This window comes from Apteryx rowi, unplaced genomic scaffold, assembly GCF_003343035.1.
Source record: "Apteryx rowi isolate R43461 unplaced genomic scaffold, aptRow1 scaffold_541, whole genome shotgun sequence".
Taxonomy (NCBI): Eukaryota; Metazoa; Chordata; class Aves; order Apterygiformes; family Apterygidae; genus Apteryx; species Apteryx rowi.
This window is the reverse complement of record NW_020450807.1, coordinates 342,149-358,679: the sequence shown is the minus strand read 5'-3', so window position 1 is coordinate 358,679 and position 16,531 is coordinate 342,149. Positions and strand designations below refer to the sequence as shown.

The 16,531-nt window shown below is 33.9% G+C and overlaps 1 protein-coding gene across 1 annotated transcript in view; it reads right to left on the bottom strand.

Moving 5' to 3' along the window:
- Nucleotides 1–16,531, bottom strand: part of CEP290 (centrosomal protein 290) — a 55,010-nt gene that overhangs the window by 20,163 nt on the left and 18,316 nt on the right. Inside the window, exons 22-35 of the mRNA XM_026081304.1 lie at nt 15,748–15,897; nt 15,001–15,116; nt 12,540–12,642; nt 10,926–11,156; nt 10,207–10,380; nt 8,560–8,671; nt 7,535–7,740; nt 5,545–5,696; nt 4,448–4,559; nt 3,513–3,968; nt 2,312–2,476; nt 1,951–2,058; nt 1,730–1,864; nt 986–1,252 (exon numbers count right to left, since the gene is read on the bottom strand). Coding sequence (XP_025937089.1) covers nt 986–1,252; nt 1,730–1,864; nt 1,951–2,058; nt 2,312–2,476; nt 3,513–3,968; nt 4,448–4,559; nt 5,545–5,696; nt 7,535–7,740; nt 8,560–8,671; nt 10,207–10,380; nt 10,926–11,156; nt 12,540–12,642; nt 15,001–15,116; nt 15,748–15,897 — 2,487 coding nt within the window. The remainder of the gene's footprint in view (nt 1–985; nt 1,253–1,729; nt 1,865–1,950; nt 2,059–2,311; nt 2,477–3,512; nt 3,969–4,447; nt 4,560–5,544; nt 5,697–7,534; nt 7,741–8,559; nt 8,672–10,206; nt 10,381–10,925; nt 11,157–12,539; nt 12,643–15,000; nt 15,117–15,747; nt 15,898–16,531) is intronic.

Sequence of the window (16,531 nt, the reverse complement as noted above, 5' to 3'; positions counted from 1 at the left end):
CTGTACTTACACTGGCACATAATTCCAGAAATTAATGAAACTGCAGAATCTTTTACATTGGTTCCTCACTCATTTAAATGCTATTTTAATCCTTTTCTGATTCTTCTATTGCCCTCCAAATTTTCCTCTAATTCTGCCATTTTTTTAAAATTCTTTCTTGTTTTTGCTATACTCACTGATTATACTTTTTTTCACCTTTTAACACCTATTGAGAAAAAATCTGCTATTGCAGTTTTAGGCTATGTTTGCATTAGCAAGTAGTATGGTGCAACAGAACAGGAGCTGTAAACCAAAACAGTTGGTGCTGAAGATTGATACCCTTATTATGGACTTTTCAGGGCTATTTACTTTGGGCTAGCTTTAGTCTGGTCCCATAAATTGAATGTCTACTAGCAGATGGAGCATAGCAAGTTCATTCTTAGACTGCATTTTCTGGTTTAGTGTCAAAGCAATAAAATTTGATTTCTCTCAGATGAAATAGCTATACATGTTAAAAAAGCACAATAAGTGAAGATGATAGGAAATCTGCTTCAGAAATGCATTCCCAATACAAACACACTAGTGTAGACACACCCTCAGTCTTGAAGTACCTCTTAAACACAAGGCTGGCTTTTAAGAACATTTTCCATAAATGCATGTCATTCTTATACCTCCCAAATATACTGCAAGATGCAGTTCACAGCTCACTGTTGTAAGTACATGAAACCCCATATAAATATACGAGTCCACTTCTGTTTTTCCTCCTGTCATACTAATTTAATTCCTTGAAAGATATTAGGTACATAAGCCTCTTGACTGAACAAGTCTCCCACTGTAAGAAGTTAAAAACTCTTCATGAACTTCCTACATAAAAAATGAATAATCGTGTCTGCTCTGTTCCCTCTGAAGTCAGAAAACTATTAAAATTTCAATAACAATGAGATGAACAAAGAATCAACTAAAACAATTTAAAAAAGAAAAAAATATATGCAAAAAGTTTAGTTACCTCTCTTGCTTTAGCAAGCAAATGTTGATATTTCTTTAACACTTCTTCCTTCTGATTTAATCTTGCTTGCATATTTGCAATGGTTTGATGAGCAATTTTTATGGCATGATGGTACTCTGGATCATCTTCTTTTCTACCTAATTCAGCTATTATTCTCTCTCTTTCTGATGTTGCAGGTAATCGAAGTCTTAGTTCATTTATAACCTTGTCTCTTGATAGAACATTTTGTTCAGCTTTCCACAGAGCAGTTTCTTTTTCTTTTAATTTCTACAACAAAAGGTATCAGAAATATTTGTCTAAATCAACTTATAATCACAAAACCTTTTGTGCCCAGTTTTGTGTGAGATTATTGTAAGATCAAAAGTCCCGTGATATGATTAGCATGTCATTACGTATTATTGTCTGGCACAAAGCACCTAATGCAACCTGCCTTGTGCTACCAAAACTATGAAGCTGGTGTTTTCAGATTTCTCGTGGACCAAAAACTACCTTCTGTAACAGATTTTCAATTTAGTACAATCTAAAATCTAAACCGATTAAAAATTCTCCTCTGTAATTTTTTCTAATGGAAAAAACGTCAATTTTAGGTGTGTGCTATTATTCACATTCTCCAAGCTAAATACTTCTAAGGGAATGGACACATTTGAGCGACGTTTACAAAAGGATATTTGCTATATAAAAAAAATTAAAGGGCATAGAAATATAAACTTTGCCATTTATAAGAAAATTTATACATTTCATTACCTCCTCTAGTGATTTGCAGGTTGACCTAGTTTCCAGGATTGTTCGAACATGCTCCTGAATTTTTCTCAAAGCCAGTTCAAGTTGCTGTGGAAGGGGCAAACTAGGGTCTGGAACTGATCCTGTAGCCTCTTCAAACTGCACAGAAAGATTCAGATTCATGTTATCTAACAACTCCAAAAAAATGCTTATCAGTCTATTTTTAGTTAATTCAGTGCATGTACCTTTAGAGCAGTACTAAGTATTTCATTTTGTTGATGATCATGTATGTCTAATTGGCGCTGCAGTTCTACTTCCCTCTGGTCCCAAGACATTTGCCTTTCTTCATGAAACTATAACAAATGTTTGATAAAGACATCTTATTCATTGAAGGCAACAGGAATTTTATAACCAACGTAAACAGGAAAGATACATACGGAAATATAAAATGTTTGAAAATGACTCAAATGTGCTACCAAAAAAACAGTTATGGAACCAAAATACAAATATCTATGTTAACAAGCTCACTAGGAAAAATATATGTTTTAAATCACTTAATGAAATAAAAAATTTGCTGGTTTTCTAATAGCACGCAGAAATATATACCTTGTTCTGCTGTACAATTTCTTCTTCCAGATTATTGATTGTACATTCATATTCAGAAATTATATTATTCAAATATTTCATTTCTTCCTTTTGCTTGACTAACTCTCGATTCAGTTTAAGTTCCTGCAGATGGAGTTCTTCCATCTTCATATGCCATTCAATTACCTAATAATAAATTACACACAGTATTACAATTTATCAAGTCCACAGGCTGTCTAGATGCAGCTACACTCTTTGACTTTGAGGCAGGAGGGTATTTATCCAACCAATGGAAGGAAAAAGGTTCCGCCTCTTTAAGCTTTTTCACTTCCTTTGAACGAGGCGGCAGGGCAAAAGCATTTAACTGCAAGGGGAATGACTGAAAAGGGCAGCAGATAACTGGAGAGGTAATACGGCTCCCCTACCCTGACAAAGAGAGCCCTCCCTCATGGTCCAGCTAATTTTCAAATCACCTAACTGAGCTATATCCTATGCACCTGTTCAGCTTGAACAACAACAACAAAAAAGCATTCAAGAAGTTTGAAGATCTGCTACTGCTTTGGAAAACACAACCAAAACCATATAAACACTGTATAAAAGAAAACAATATTCAATAGTGCATATATACTAACTGTAATAAGACATTTTTATGCAAAAACGCTCTAGAAAATCTTTGAAAATTGGCTAAAAAAACAAAATAGACCAAGAGCACTTTAACCATTGCTTACATGCTGACATCTTTAATCATAAAAGATAAAGCCATATAATATACTACACAGTGACTCTTATCCAGTTGGAAGACAACATTTATAATAGCAAAATATGATTAAGGGGCATTACAAGGGAATAACAACATTTCCACCTGAATTAAATGCCTCTGGATTTATTTAAAAAGTCATGGATTTTTAGCAAGGATTTCAATTCAAGTTGGCAGAGGAGTATTTCAGAATGTTACTCTGTGTCTAATTTCAGCCTTCACTTCCTGAGAAACTTAAGTGGTCACAAAAGAAAATCAGTAAATTATAAATGGCAAATAACTAATGATTGTCATTTTTCTAAAAGAGGAAAAAAATCAAAAAACAATAGCTGTCATATTCTAAACCAGTATGTTCTGAAATCATGATGATGTGCATTAAAACGGAAGTTTAGGGCACAAATTGGACTGAAATTTATAAAAGCACATCAAATTAGCATGGTTATTCCAAGCTGTAAAACAGCTAACCTTTTGAGCTCCTCTTGTATCCTTCAATGCACTTAATAATTCTTCTAAACTTTTTAGCTTTAACTCCATCTCCAGTGCTCTGTTTTCTGCATTTCGACGCTCTTGCTGGGCATGCTGAACTTCTTCCAGGATTTTCAGTTTATCATTCTGCAGCTGAATCATGGTTTTGGAGAATTTTTCTTGTTGTGCTAAAGGCAGAGCACCACTAAACTGTCGCCGCAAAGACTGAATTGTCTGACGTAGATGTTTGGCTCTATTTCTTCCTTCCAGTCGGGCAAAATATAAGGCTTGCTCTCTGTCATCAAGCTTCTGCTCTAAACGCAGATTATGGATCTCCATTTTCTGTAGTTTCAATGCAAGTGTCTCCAACTTGTCTACAGCACTGGATTCACTAACTTGAAGGGCTATGATACGTTGATGCAGTTTTGCAATAATTGCTTTTTCATCTGACTGTGTCTAAGAACCAAAACATAGAGCAAAAATATTTTTCATCTTTAATATAATAATGCAGTGTTTATATAAAATGTAAATAAGCAATTACTATCTTTTTGTATCTTATATACTGCATGCATTTTATCCCACAGATAGGAGCAAGAACTTAGCTTTAAAAACAGAATTTTATTTTTCCACTATCATCTCTAAAGCCAAATTTTAAAAGTACATCTTCTCAGATACTGATCTTAAAAATTGTATCTTCTAAAAATGCCAGGAAACAAGGAAGAAAAATATGTGAACTTAACAAATATGATATACTATAAAAAACTGATAGAAGTGTTGTATTTATGGACTCAAACCATTCTAGAGCATGGAAACAGTCCCAAGAAATTTTTTTACTTTTGCAGTTTCTGAATTTACTCTAGAATTACTTCATTCCCCTCCCCTTCAGAAAAACTTCAAAAAAACTGCAGTGTTAATGGAGATTGCTTTGACCATACCTGATAATCTAAAATTTGCATTCGAAGGGATTCCACTTCCCTCTCTCTGCATTGTTGTCGTGCCTCCAGAGCTCCGACTTGCATTTTTGCAACATCAGACAGTTCCCTTAACCTTACAGGAAAAACACAATATTGTGCCATTTGAAACCACTGAATAACCTATTCAGCTGTTCTACATAGAAGATGCTGAAAGAAGATGCTTAAAATATTACTTCATATCAAAGCATTCAAAGACTCCATTCTCTTCAGCACACTCATTTTTCTCTACCACTTGGTGTCCTTCTTATGTACTGAGCAGTGCCTCTTAAGTTTTTTACAGAAGGTTCTCTTATAAATTATACACATAGTTTGCTAGCAGATACCCACGCCAGGAAAACACCACCATGGTCTTTACCTAATCTAAGCATCTCCCTCCTTCTCCATTTCTCTCCCAATTCAAAACATAAATACTCAAAAAATTTGATTCTCTATTCCTTCTCTGCTTTGCCAAGTCTAATTCCCCATTTTCAACATCAAAATCACTGCAAATATGCCCCCACAGGCTTTGCTGCTTTAGGAATATAACAGGATTGTATTGCTTACTCAAATACAAATGCCCATGATAACAGTCACATCAACATATATGAAAAGGTCAGTATTTGAATTTATGCATACAAAGTCAGTCTCTTTAAATAAAAGAAAAAAAAAGTCACTCCAGTTTAAATCTAATTTTCAATATATCTTTGACTCTTTGGAAAAAAAATTGCTCTCTAATTCCTGTTATGAGATTTTCCTAAATCTACTGGAGGTTCTAGCACAGAAGCAAAATAAATCTTAATTTGCTTAAAAAACACAGAGTATCTAAGCACACACCTACCCATACCTATCTAGGACAGCACTTAATTCCTTGCTCAAATCACAATGAAGTGAATGATTTTCTTTATAGTGCCTGAATGAAACGCTTCATTTTCAATTCCAAATTTGGCATATATAAATCCAAAAAATTAGGCACTGAAAATTACCAGTGAGTGATACACAAACAGTGTATGCCTATACAGCCCAAATTTTTGAATGCTTCCAAACATACTGCATTTTGAATTTGCTACCTCAATACTTACTTTGATACTTCAGTCTTTAGTTCCATCTGACTCTTCTCTAGATCCATGATTTGTCGTCTGTCTGCATCACTTACTGCCTTACTTATACTATTTGACAGTTCATCTCTTAATTCTTGTTCCACTTTCTGTGCTTCAAGGTTGATTTTGGTGAGCTTGAAAAATTAAAAACAAACAAAATGGTATTCTTAAGTGCACATCCGCCCCCAACCCCTGCAAAGAGAAAAAGTACCAAAAGTATCTTTTCTTTTTCAGTCATTACAAATATCATACAAATGTTAGAAAAAGTTTTTTTTTTTCCTCTCTGCTTAAATATCTCTCTTTTTATTACCAATATTGCATACATGATATGGTAAAGCCTCAAGAATGAGTTTACCAAACACAGTTGTGGCAGATTAACCTGATTCCACTCGTTAATAAAATAACTGACTTTCTAAAAAAAAAATAAAATAAAAAGAAAGAGTGGTATATCCTATTGTCTGGACCTCAAGTATTTGAGGCACTACCATCTGGAAAATTAGCAAACTAGTGAAATAGAGGTTAATATCAAAACTGTAAAATGGGTAAGAAAAGAAGGAGTCAGGCTGAAGCAGATTTATGAGTTTGGAAGGAGATGCCTAGCAGACTTCCTCTAGTTATCAATTCTTGAACTGAATTGTCTTAAAATTTTCATTAATTACCTTAGCACAGTCTTACCATCTAGAAGAAAAGAAATGATGCTAGACTAGGAGGCACTGTCAACAGGCATATATGAAACAGAAAATGAACATCCTGAAGTTATAGGAATAAAATGAGGTCCACAGAGGCACTAATAAGAATAAATTCTGATATTAGTTAGGTGTTCATCAACTGAAAATGAAGACCACTATTCCTAAGTGTATCATGGGGCAGATGACAATATATATAAAAGTGAAAAAGGGAAACATTACCTAGGGTGCATCCCCTGAAGTATTTATTAATGGAAAAAAAGGAGTCATGCCATCATGAAAGGCTTTAACAATGCCATCTCTGAAAAGCTTTATGCACTTTCAGTGACTTCAAGTCTAAAATGAATGTGTAAAAACACCACTAAAATGATAAAGAAATGGAAAGTTTAAAGCAATCTAAAATAGCTAGACTACAGTCTAGCAAAACACAAGGAAGGGGAAATGACTACTGGCTATCAACATTCCTATCAATGCAAACACAAGGGAAGAAAAATTATAGTTAACCTATAAGCCAGTAGTAGCACAAGAACAAACTTGAACAACTGTCTATAAATACATTTAGACTGGAAATTAGAATAAAGTTCCACAAATTCATTATGTCAACAGTAGGAAACAAACTTCAAATAGGATATAGTGGGGACAAAAAAAAAGATCTAACAAGATTATGACTGATATATTTACAACAGGAATTATAAGGGTCATCTGCAATACCAGGGTATCAGATTTGATCGCACATGATTCCTCTTCTATTCCTGCATTATAATTTATGCTTGACACATGACAGAAGGACAGTGACCGTAACATAACAGAATTAGGACAGTACTGCTCACAAAAGGGATGCAAAGCTCTAATACTTTTGGAATTATTAGTACTTACGGAAAAGTTAGCAGAAAAGGGATCATAGGAATTAGACACAAGATATAGGTAAGTCAAGAACAGACTTCTGTTTGGAGCCTGTTGAATAACTAGCTAGCTATTTGTCAAGGTGCTCACCATATATTTTATAGAGAATAACAAATCTTTGAAATAAAGTTAATTAGTTATATTTTGAATAAATGTCCTGTCCATGTGAAATTGCAGCTCATACGGGCAGCATCATAAATTTTGCATCGTAAACCTATTTATCAAAAAGTCATAATGCTATATGATCGGTCAAAACTTTCTGAAATGCTCAAAAATTTGCTTTTAAGATGTGTCAGATTGCAGTCTTAACATATTATTGCAACAGATATATATCTGTTGCTATATATATTGCAGTTTTAACATATATATCTCAATAGATTTACCTCAGCAAATTTTGTTTCCAATTCAAAATTACGTTCTTCTACTTGCTTTAAAGTATTCCTTAAATGTTCATACATTCGTTGTGAATGTTCCGCTCTCTGTCTTTCATTTAATTCCTTCATTTCCAACATTGTGATTTTCTTAGAAATGGACAAAACCTCACTGTTGGTTATTGCTTTTGTGGCCTTGTCTGTTGCACTGTCATCCCCTATATTCAAAAATAATTAAATTAAGGAATACACAAGCTGATCCAACTATGAAAATTATTTACACCATGAAATAGAACATGATTTTTTTCTTTGCCAGATAAACTTTATTGAAACATCTAGATTATTTCTTAAACTGGAGGCATGGATATTGAAATAGCCTTGCCTTATTACAAGCTTGAAAAAAATCTATTTTGAAAAAAAATCATAATTAGTTATTGATGGGTATCGCTGCAACCACAGTTATTGAGACTGATAACTGTTTTAATGTCGTCTTTCACTTTATACTTATTCAGCTGGTAAATCTTCAGAAAATTTGATTAAAAATCTGGAGAAGAAAGATGTAGACAAGTTCTTGAAAAATAGCAGTGTAACCTGTATATAAAGAATCCCCCAGTTATCAAGAAAAAATAATTATGTTACAAAGCATGAAAATAGGAAAAAAGAAATCATTCTTCTGACAACCTATCCAATACTTTGAGTGACAGTACAGCCAGAACATATTGCATCTTATTCAAAAAACAGAAGATGTAGCCTTGCAAGTTGCAGCTTTTAAACCCTTGACCCAACAACCTATAAAAAGTCAACTTGGAACAGTTTCCTGAGGAAAGTACCAAACTTTGTTTTGACGGAAGAGCTAAGAGAAAGAAAAAAAAAAAGGGGGGGGGGAAATGGAGAAATGGATACAAAATATTGGGTTTTTTTCCTTGTTCCTCCCCCCTCCCCACATACAGCAATTATTTTAAAATGTTGTAAAAAATTATTTGTATATAGGACATACAATTTGTTTTTTAATGTTGCAAAATAACTTTCATACTTGCCCAGTTTAGTCATTTGTTCCCAAGCCTGCTCTACAGTGTGAAGTTTTTCTTTTGTAATCTCCAGTTCCTTATTCAATGAATTTATCTGCGCTTTCAAGGATTCATTCTCCCTCTGTATGACAGGAAAGTTACAGTGTAACAACACACTAACTGTAGCAGATTTGATGTTTAGTATCTGTAAAAACTTTTAAAGTTAACAGATTTTACCTATGCATAATCCACTAACCTACAAATATAGAAACAGAATACCATAGGTCCGCTTCTAAGAGTCAAACTGTTCATCTTTGCTCTCTGGATGTATGTTTCTGTCAATTAGTATTAACAAGAATATTTATGATCACAGTGACCGTGATTCCTAGAGTGGCTAGAATTAGATAAAGAAATCTAAGCCTCTCATACTAAACACTTCATTAACTTCTGGTAAATACTAAACACTTTCATGATGGAAAGGAAGAAGTACTTCTGGAGGATAGTTCATCTCACATACAAGTACATTTCTAAGATCATCTGCTTCTTTTAAGATGTTTTAAGCATCAAATACAATGTTAAACATTGGTTTTGTAAACATTCCTTCTCTCCTCCAAATGGGAACACAAATATCCATATCAACTAGTAAAGCAAATGGAATTCCTCATATTAATTTTCAGTTTCTAATTTTATAAACACACTTCTCAGTTTACTACTGAGAAACAATTCTTTAGCTCTGTAAAACTACCGAAGTAGTCAAAGCAAGTTTTCAGACACACAAAACCCCGTAAAACGAACTAAACAAGGAATCATTCATTCTCTACCTAACACCAGTGCATCTGCCAGTTTCAAGAAACGTGAATTTAACGGTTCAGTACGTTTACCCAGCAGTTATGCATTTAACTTCTGTTAGCCACAGATAGCCTAATAGATAAGAACACAACATTTGTTTTAACTACTGTTTTTTTTTCTAGGACTATTATTTCTGATACGAATGAGGGGGGAGGTAATGACAGATGCTTGAAGCCAGCTTCATAGATCTTGAAAAGAAACTCCCTTCTACTCCAGAATAAGAGTTCATACAAATAGTTCCATATTTTCAGTCCCTATAACATAATAAATATTCCTTCCACCATCCTGTTTTTGATAATCAAAGAACTAAACATACTTTGTGAAGAAACATACCCAGAGTTTAACTTAAAAAGCAAATAAGCCAAATAAAAAACCCAAATAAATAAAACCTTTTATGCATGCCTACTGAAATGAAGATCTCTGACATCTGATGTTTCTCCAAACACTGACAAAGTACCAGGTAAGAAAATTAAAATATCAATAGCAACATTAAGATCCAGCTGCATCACGATTTTATCTTATTTTAGCTTCTCGTTTTCTTTTCTAAGATGTACATCACATCTTCAACAGGCCCACATCGAAAATAGCTGTTTGTTAAAACTAGAGAGCCAAATTCCTGTCTAAATTTAAGCTCCAGCTTGTCAGACCAGCTCTCTTTCTGTACATTTCTACTCGCTCCCAACATCTCCTTCCCACTGCAGAACCATTATTAACACTAGCAGTTCTAGCACTGGGACTTCCATTCTTAAGTGAGGATGAGGAACAATGCAGAATGAATGCAAAATGACATTTTTTCCCCTTAAGGCTCAAGCATAACACAAACATTACCTCCATATGTTCCATATTTGATGTCCGCTGGACGAGCAAGTTATCTTTTTGTAATATATCTCTGTATTTAGCAGTTAATGCATTATACTGCTTATTAGCCAGTTCTAGTTCAGACAGTGGCACACAACCATCCAGTACTTTTTGCAGAGCTGCAATCTTAAAGCTAGCCATTTCCTATGAAAATAATTGATACACTGGGTTACTGAGGTCTGCTAAATCTTTGAAGAGAAATACTAAAATTACTCTATGGAAAAAAGAATATCAGTTAATATATTGTTTTAAAACATGATACTGAATTATTTTACTAAATTAATATTTATCTTTATCAACTACTTGCAATAAACAGCCACAAAATTTCTCTAGTATTCCAACTCTCCTAGTAATTTTATCAATAGCTGCCTCTAGATCATAATGTATTAGTCAAAAACATATTTTATAAAGATAAGTTAATACAGTCCTTACATTCCTGAAAGGTCAAGAAGTGAGATCGGTTTCACATGATACTATCAATTAAAAACAAACAAACAAACAAAAAAAACAGTTGAAACAGCTTCAGAAGGGGACAACCAACAAGCTTCCTGTTATGATACTTATTTATATGTAAAGAACGCTTTGACAAAGTTTGTAACAGCGTTTAACTTGCATTAAAAACTGTAACAATGTATTATTGCCAAACAGACTGTAAAAGCAAAAGTGTGTCTTACTACTACTAACCATACCTTGAATCGTTGCAAGTGTCCAATTTTCCTTGTAACTGCAGTCTCTATATGTGTCATTTCACCCTTTAGCTTCTCATTTTCTTTTCTAAGATGCTGTTCCACTTCAAGTAAAGTGGTACATTGCCTTGTTAATGACCTTTCATTAACTCGTAAGACAGTTATTTTTCTATTATTTTCTGCAAGTAATTTTTTTGTTTCATTGGGATCCATCTGAAGTGCATTGAGTAAATTCTGTAAAATAAAAATGTTTTTACAGGAGACTTGTACAGAAATACTGTAAAACTCAACTACATAGACAAGTTATCCTTGTTAAAATACATTTTCTAATCTAATTTTAAAAATTCTGTTAATCTGCCTGAAGATGTTTTTTTCTGCTAATTATATATATATATATATATATACACAAACACACACAACATATGTAAACATAAATGTGCTGTTAGAAAACAGAAAAAATTTCTGTCTTCAAAGTCATTAGTTTCTGAGGAACAGAAATGAAATTTATCTGATTAACTAATACAATTTTTTGGTAAGGCTGACATTTTCAGAATTTAGAACAAAAATTAATTCTCCAAATATTTATCATTATTCTTCCCCCTTTTACTAGTCCTCTGTAGCTTTTAGAATCAAAACAAATGTATTTTAATCATTTTCTAAAACAAACAGAACCCCTGTGGTTTCAGACCATACACTAATAATCTCCTAGTTGAGGTTCCAATTAGTATTTGTAAAGTAACCACACATCGTTTCCTGCGGAAGTGCGTGTGCATGCATGCATGCCTGTATGCACACACACACACACGTAAATCCTAGGGGGAAAAAAGAACAATTTATAGTAGCAAAGGAGGAGTCAACTTAAAATTCTGTATAAAAGCATGAAAGTTTATAACGCTGTGGGGAAAAAAAGTTATAGAGCAAGTCATAACCTAGTTCAAGACTGCCAGAAGTCTCCCTACTGGCACTGCAACCTGTGTGTAGGCATGAATGAGCTTCCTCCCCGTCTGACACCACGAGCAGCAGCAGGCTCCGTAGCAGACTGGCAGCGCAGGGTGCAACAAGTAGGACCTACACCTCAGGTGTGCGTAGAGGAAACTCGTGGGGTGCTTTCTCCCCAGCACATGGATTAGCATCCTGCAAGGAGCGGCATAGGTATACACAAAGCTAGAACACCCCCATCTGCAACAAGAGGGGTGTGTAAGTAGGGTAGCCCACACCTTTAGGAATGGGTGTTTGTACTTGTAACCTGAAAGGGGTGGGGTGGGAGGGTGTGAATATAACTGTGGGAATGTGAGTGTGTCGGGTGAGAATGATTAGTTATGGAAGAGCGTTTAGAAATCTGTAGGTGTATATTAACATTTTGTAAGTATCTAGTACTGTGGTTTATCTTTGGCATGGCTGCTATTGTTTCTGAATGTATAGTTCACTGATTGCTGGTTAATTACCTGTCATTAATAAATCAATAAACCACTTCCTTTCTGATTTGATTTGGATTGAGCAGTGTTTTCCCTTGTAATGTTTTCCCCTTTTTAAACAAATTATACCACAGTATTAATACCTCTATTGTATGTCTGTATTAAAGTCTTTAAAAAACATGAAAGTAAAAAAATTACTCACAGAATATTCCTTTATTTCTGTAGCATCCTGTTCTTTTTGTTCTTCTAGCTTTTTCTTTTCCTCTTTCATTTCTTCAGATATTTTCTGCCAGCTTTCCCTTTCACTATCATAGTCATTAAATATTTTCATTTAGAATGATGAAACACTTGATAATTTTCAAAACCGTAACTAAACAGTAACCCCTAAAATACTGCAGACCAAGATTTTTATTGTTCACAATAATGTAATTTGAAAAAGACTTTATAAACTGTAGATGGATAACTGAAAAATTACCTTATTTGTTTAGGCTGCAGCTGGTTTAATGGTGAACACACACTAATTCTTAAAAAAAGTTCAAGTCAGAGTACTCAGGAAAGCTAAGGGCAATCAAAAAGATAGGAAATAAGTGTGTAGAAGCTAAATGCTTTATCTCTTCTCCAGGTATGTATCGCCAGGAAGACACAGCAATGCCTCACTCCAAAGAACATCCACATAAGGGATTTAATGTGCTTTAAATTATATACTTGGATTTCAGACAAATTGCTTCTTGAATATCTCTTTGCAAAAATAGCTAAAATTTAAAACTTTTCAAATAAAAAAAAATTCACTTTCAGTACCTCTCTAGAAACTTCAGGTCTCCCTTTTATAACAAGGGAGACAAAAAATGATACTACTGAATACTACCTTTCTGTGAGCCTGTAGCTGGTCCTTTTCTTTTCGAAGCAGTCTAGGCCCAGCAGATTTCAGCAGATACTCACAGCTGTGCCCATTAATTAGGGTGATGAGATACACAGCTAGATAAAATGGTTTGGCAAATGATGCCATTTTCCATAACTGTTTCCTTTGCATGAAGCACTCACACATTCATTAGCTAAGAGGAACAACATGCTAGAGGAACAAGGCTTCTGCAGTCTGAGAATAGTCCTCAGAGACAGAGTACCTATGATCCTCTTCAAGTATTTTTAATTTATCATACGGAATGGTACAGCCTCAGAGGGGAGATTACTCACTCGTGCTCTGAGAATTCCCCACGGCAAAGAAGTTAGCGGTTTCTTTAATAGCTGTAAGTTCAAATTTGCCTCAGGAAGTGGACAGACTTAAATCCAGGTCTCCTATATCCAGATCCTGAATTTGAGGTCAGAATTCTGAATAAAATGGCAGGCAATAGCTGTTTTTAATCAGTTAAATCAATTTTTAACAGTTTTGCAAGTTTTTCCTTCCACTGTATTTCCTTTATTTAAAATACACAAAGGATATAATTTTTACCCCTAGTTTTTCTATTTCAGTGAGAAAATAAACACAAAAACACAAAAAATTCAGTTTCTGTTTGGCCCAAACTAGTCCCCTCTACCCATTTTTGTTTCCAATTTGGAAACAAAAAAGACCATATAGGTCTAATGAGGAAGTTCCTGTAGACTGTATAGGATAGTTTAGGCTAGTCTAAATAAATAATCTAGGTATTTTCAAAGACGGACTGTCTTCAAGCTCCTCCTCTTTGCCCTGATCTTTAAGAAGTATCATCTCTTCAGAGAGAAGTATTATCTCTTCAGAGAAGATCTCTTAGTTTCTCCCACAATGGGAGAAAAAGGAGGAAAAGGAAAGAAGGCATTTTGAAGGTAGGTCTTTATGGATTGCCATGTCCTGGAATGTAAATCTCCACCCCTAACTTCAATCTATAACAGTTTTGGAGAAGGAACTTTCAATCATCATACATAATCTAGTAATAAATGAGGTAGTATAGTAGAGCTTTTAACATTTTCAAGAAAATATGGTTTTAATGTCCCAAACTGAGACATAATGTTATCCAGGAAATCTTAACAGGCTCAAAGAACGAACAGAAGTTCCTGTAAAATGAAACTCTTATTCCAGCTTTCCAGTGAGTATTCATTCCAATTCAAACATTGAGAGGACACCGCTAACAGTCTGCTTATTGAAGAACCCAAATCATCAGATTCATCCCTATGCTTTTACCAGATGAAGACCCTTTATTTTGACTATAAAACACAGAGAAATTAGACTCGAACAAACATATAAAGAAACTGAGTCTGAAGAAGAAACAAGCATAAAGAAAAGGCCTGAAGATCTGAAATCCTGAAACAGAGATCTCTGACCTGTGTTTCAATAACAATTTTCTTCTACCTCAGAGGAACCACTAGGACCCATACTTGAAAGCAAAAGAAAATGAGACTGAAGAATCCATAATACTATACTCTAATAAAATATGGGATATCAGCATCAGAAAGCACAATGTGATCCTTTTTATAAAGTATGCACCAGGAAAGAAGTCTGACAGAAAATATTTTTTGTATGAGCTTTCTGAATCTTTACAGGCCCAAAGAAAATTTATGGAGGCCATATCCAAGAGCTGCAGCATTTATGACACTAACGAAAGAGCCACTTCAACATATTAGCAAATCTTGTGTTCAAAATTATTAAACAGTTACATGTTCAAGTTTTCATCACACAGAAAAGACAACAATACCTGTGATACTCTTTATACAGCAAGCCTTGTTGATGACGAATTACTGCAAATTTTTGCTTATAGTCCTCTACTGCTTCTTCAAATTGTTTAAGTAACTGTTCTTTATTTTCTAGTTCCTAAAGATTATTTTCAGAATAAAGAATATTGAAGTGATTAATATGGGTTTCAAACATGAAACTTTTATCAAAACTAGTTTTCCTGTGTGTTTTTTACATGAGTTATTTGTGCCATTAGGGTCTGTAAACTGCAGACATGAAATGTTTTACTGTAGAAGCAACACATAAGGAAAAGTCCAATAAATGTAGGCATTAATATTACTAAGTGCAAAATAGTGCAAAATTGCTTTGTGAACTACAGTCCAAAAATGTTGAAAACACCATGACATATCAGCCAAAAAATTTAGTCCACAGAGAATACTAATTGAACATTTAACTCGAAAGCAGTGTTTTCTTCTCACGTTCCCAAATACTCTTATACTCCATATACAACTGAAAAATACTCTCCAATAAACAAAAGTAAAGTGATCAGAAACACAGAATAAAAATAAAAATATTTAGTAGATAAGTTCTTCAAAGAAATTACAACTTTTTAAAAAGCTTACTAGCCACAGAAGTTATGAATGTCAGAGTTTTATAATAGAAAAGTTTTGGAGAGGTCTCCCATGTCCATACATAGCATGGTACTAGATTTTAAAAGAATTTGTTATATGCCACAAATAGTCTTGATATCAAGGTGTAAATGAGTTACCTGTAGGAGATGTACTAAATATTCATTCAGAGAATTAATCATACTAACACTTGAAGAAACCATTCCTTCTGGAAGATTTACTGTTCTGAAGACAATGTTGGCACCTTCCGATTGATGTAATAAGCAAACTTCATTTTTAAGTTGTGCAATCTAAAGAAAAAAAAAGCAGAAAGAAGTTGCTTTTGTTATTCAATAAGAAAACACTAATGGAAAACATATGGCTTCTTACGCTATATCAGTTGTAATCAACAATCTAATTTACTTCCATTTATGGACTCAAACACTCCTTTTTAAGTAACCTTTTTAATACTGTGATTCCACAAAGAGCTAAATACATAATATCTTGAGCCAAATTGATCAAATGACTCAAGTAATCAGGGCAGCTTCACATACCTGAAGATTCATCATATTTCATTCCAGATTGCTTAAAATAGAGTGCTTTTCTACTTCTTTTAAAGAGAATACGCTTTGGATAGAACTACTGCAACAATTATTTTATGGCTTACTCTAAATAAATCTTTGTCTTTTCATGTTAAGCTTTTAAAAGCTCTTTAGTTCTCTACTCTAAAAATACATAAAATAATATTGTACAATATTAGTTACTGGCAAATCTTTTTGCATCGCTGTTCTAGAGGGCAAACTTAAACATGGCTTCTTATAAAACAGTATTTTCATTTCTCGTTCCTGTTCTGCAGTAAGCATTCCAAAGAATCTGAAACAAAACTTAAAACAAGATGCAGAGTTTTAGAGAACCATGAACCATTTAAAAACAATTAAGAAAGCA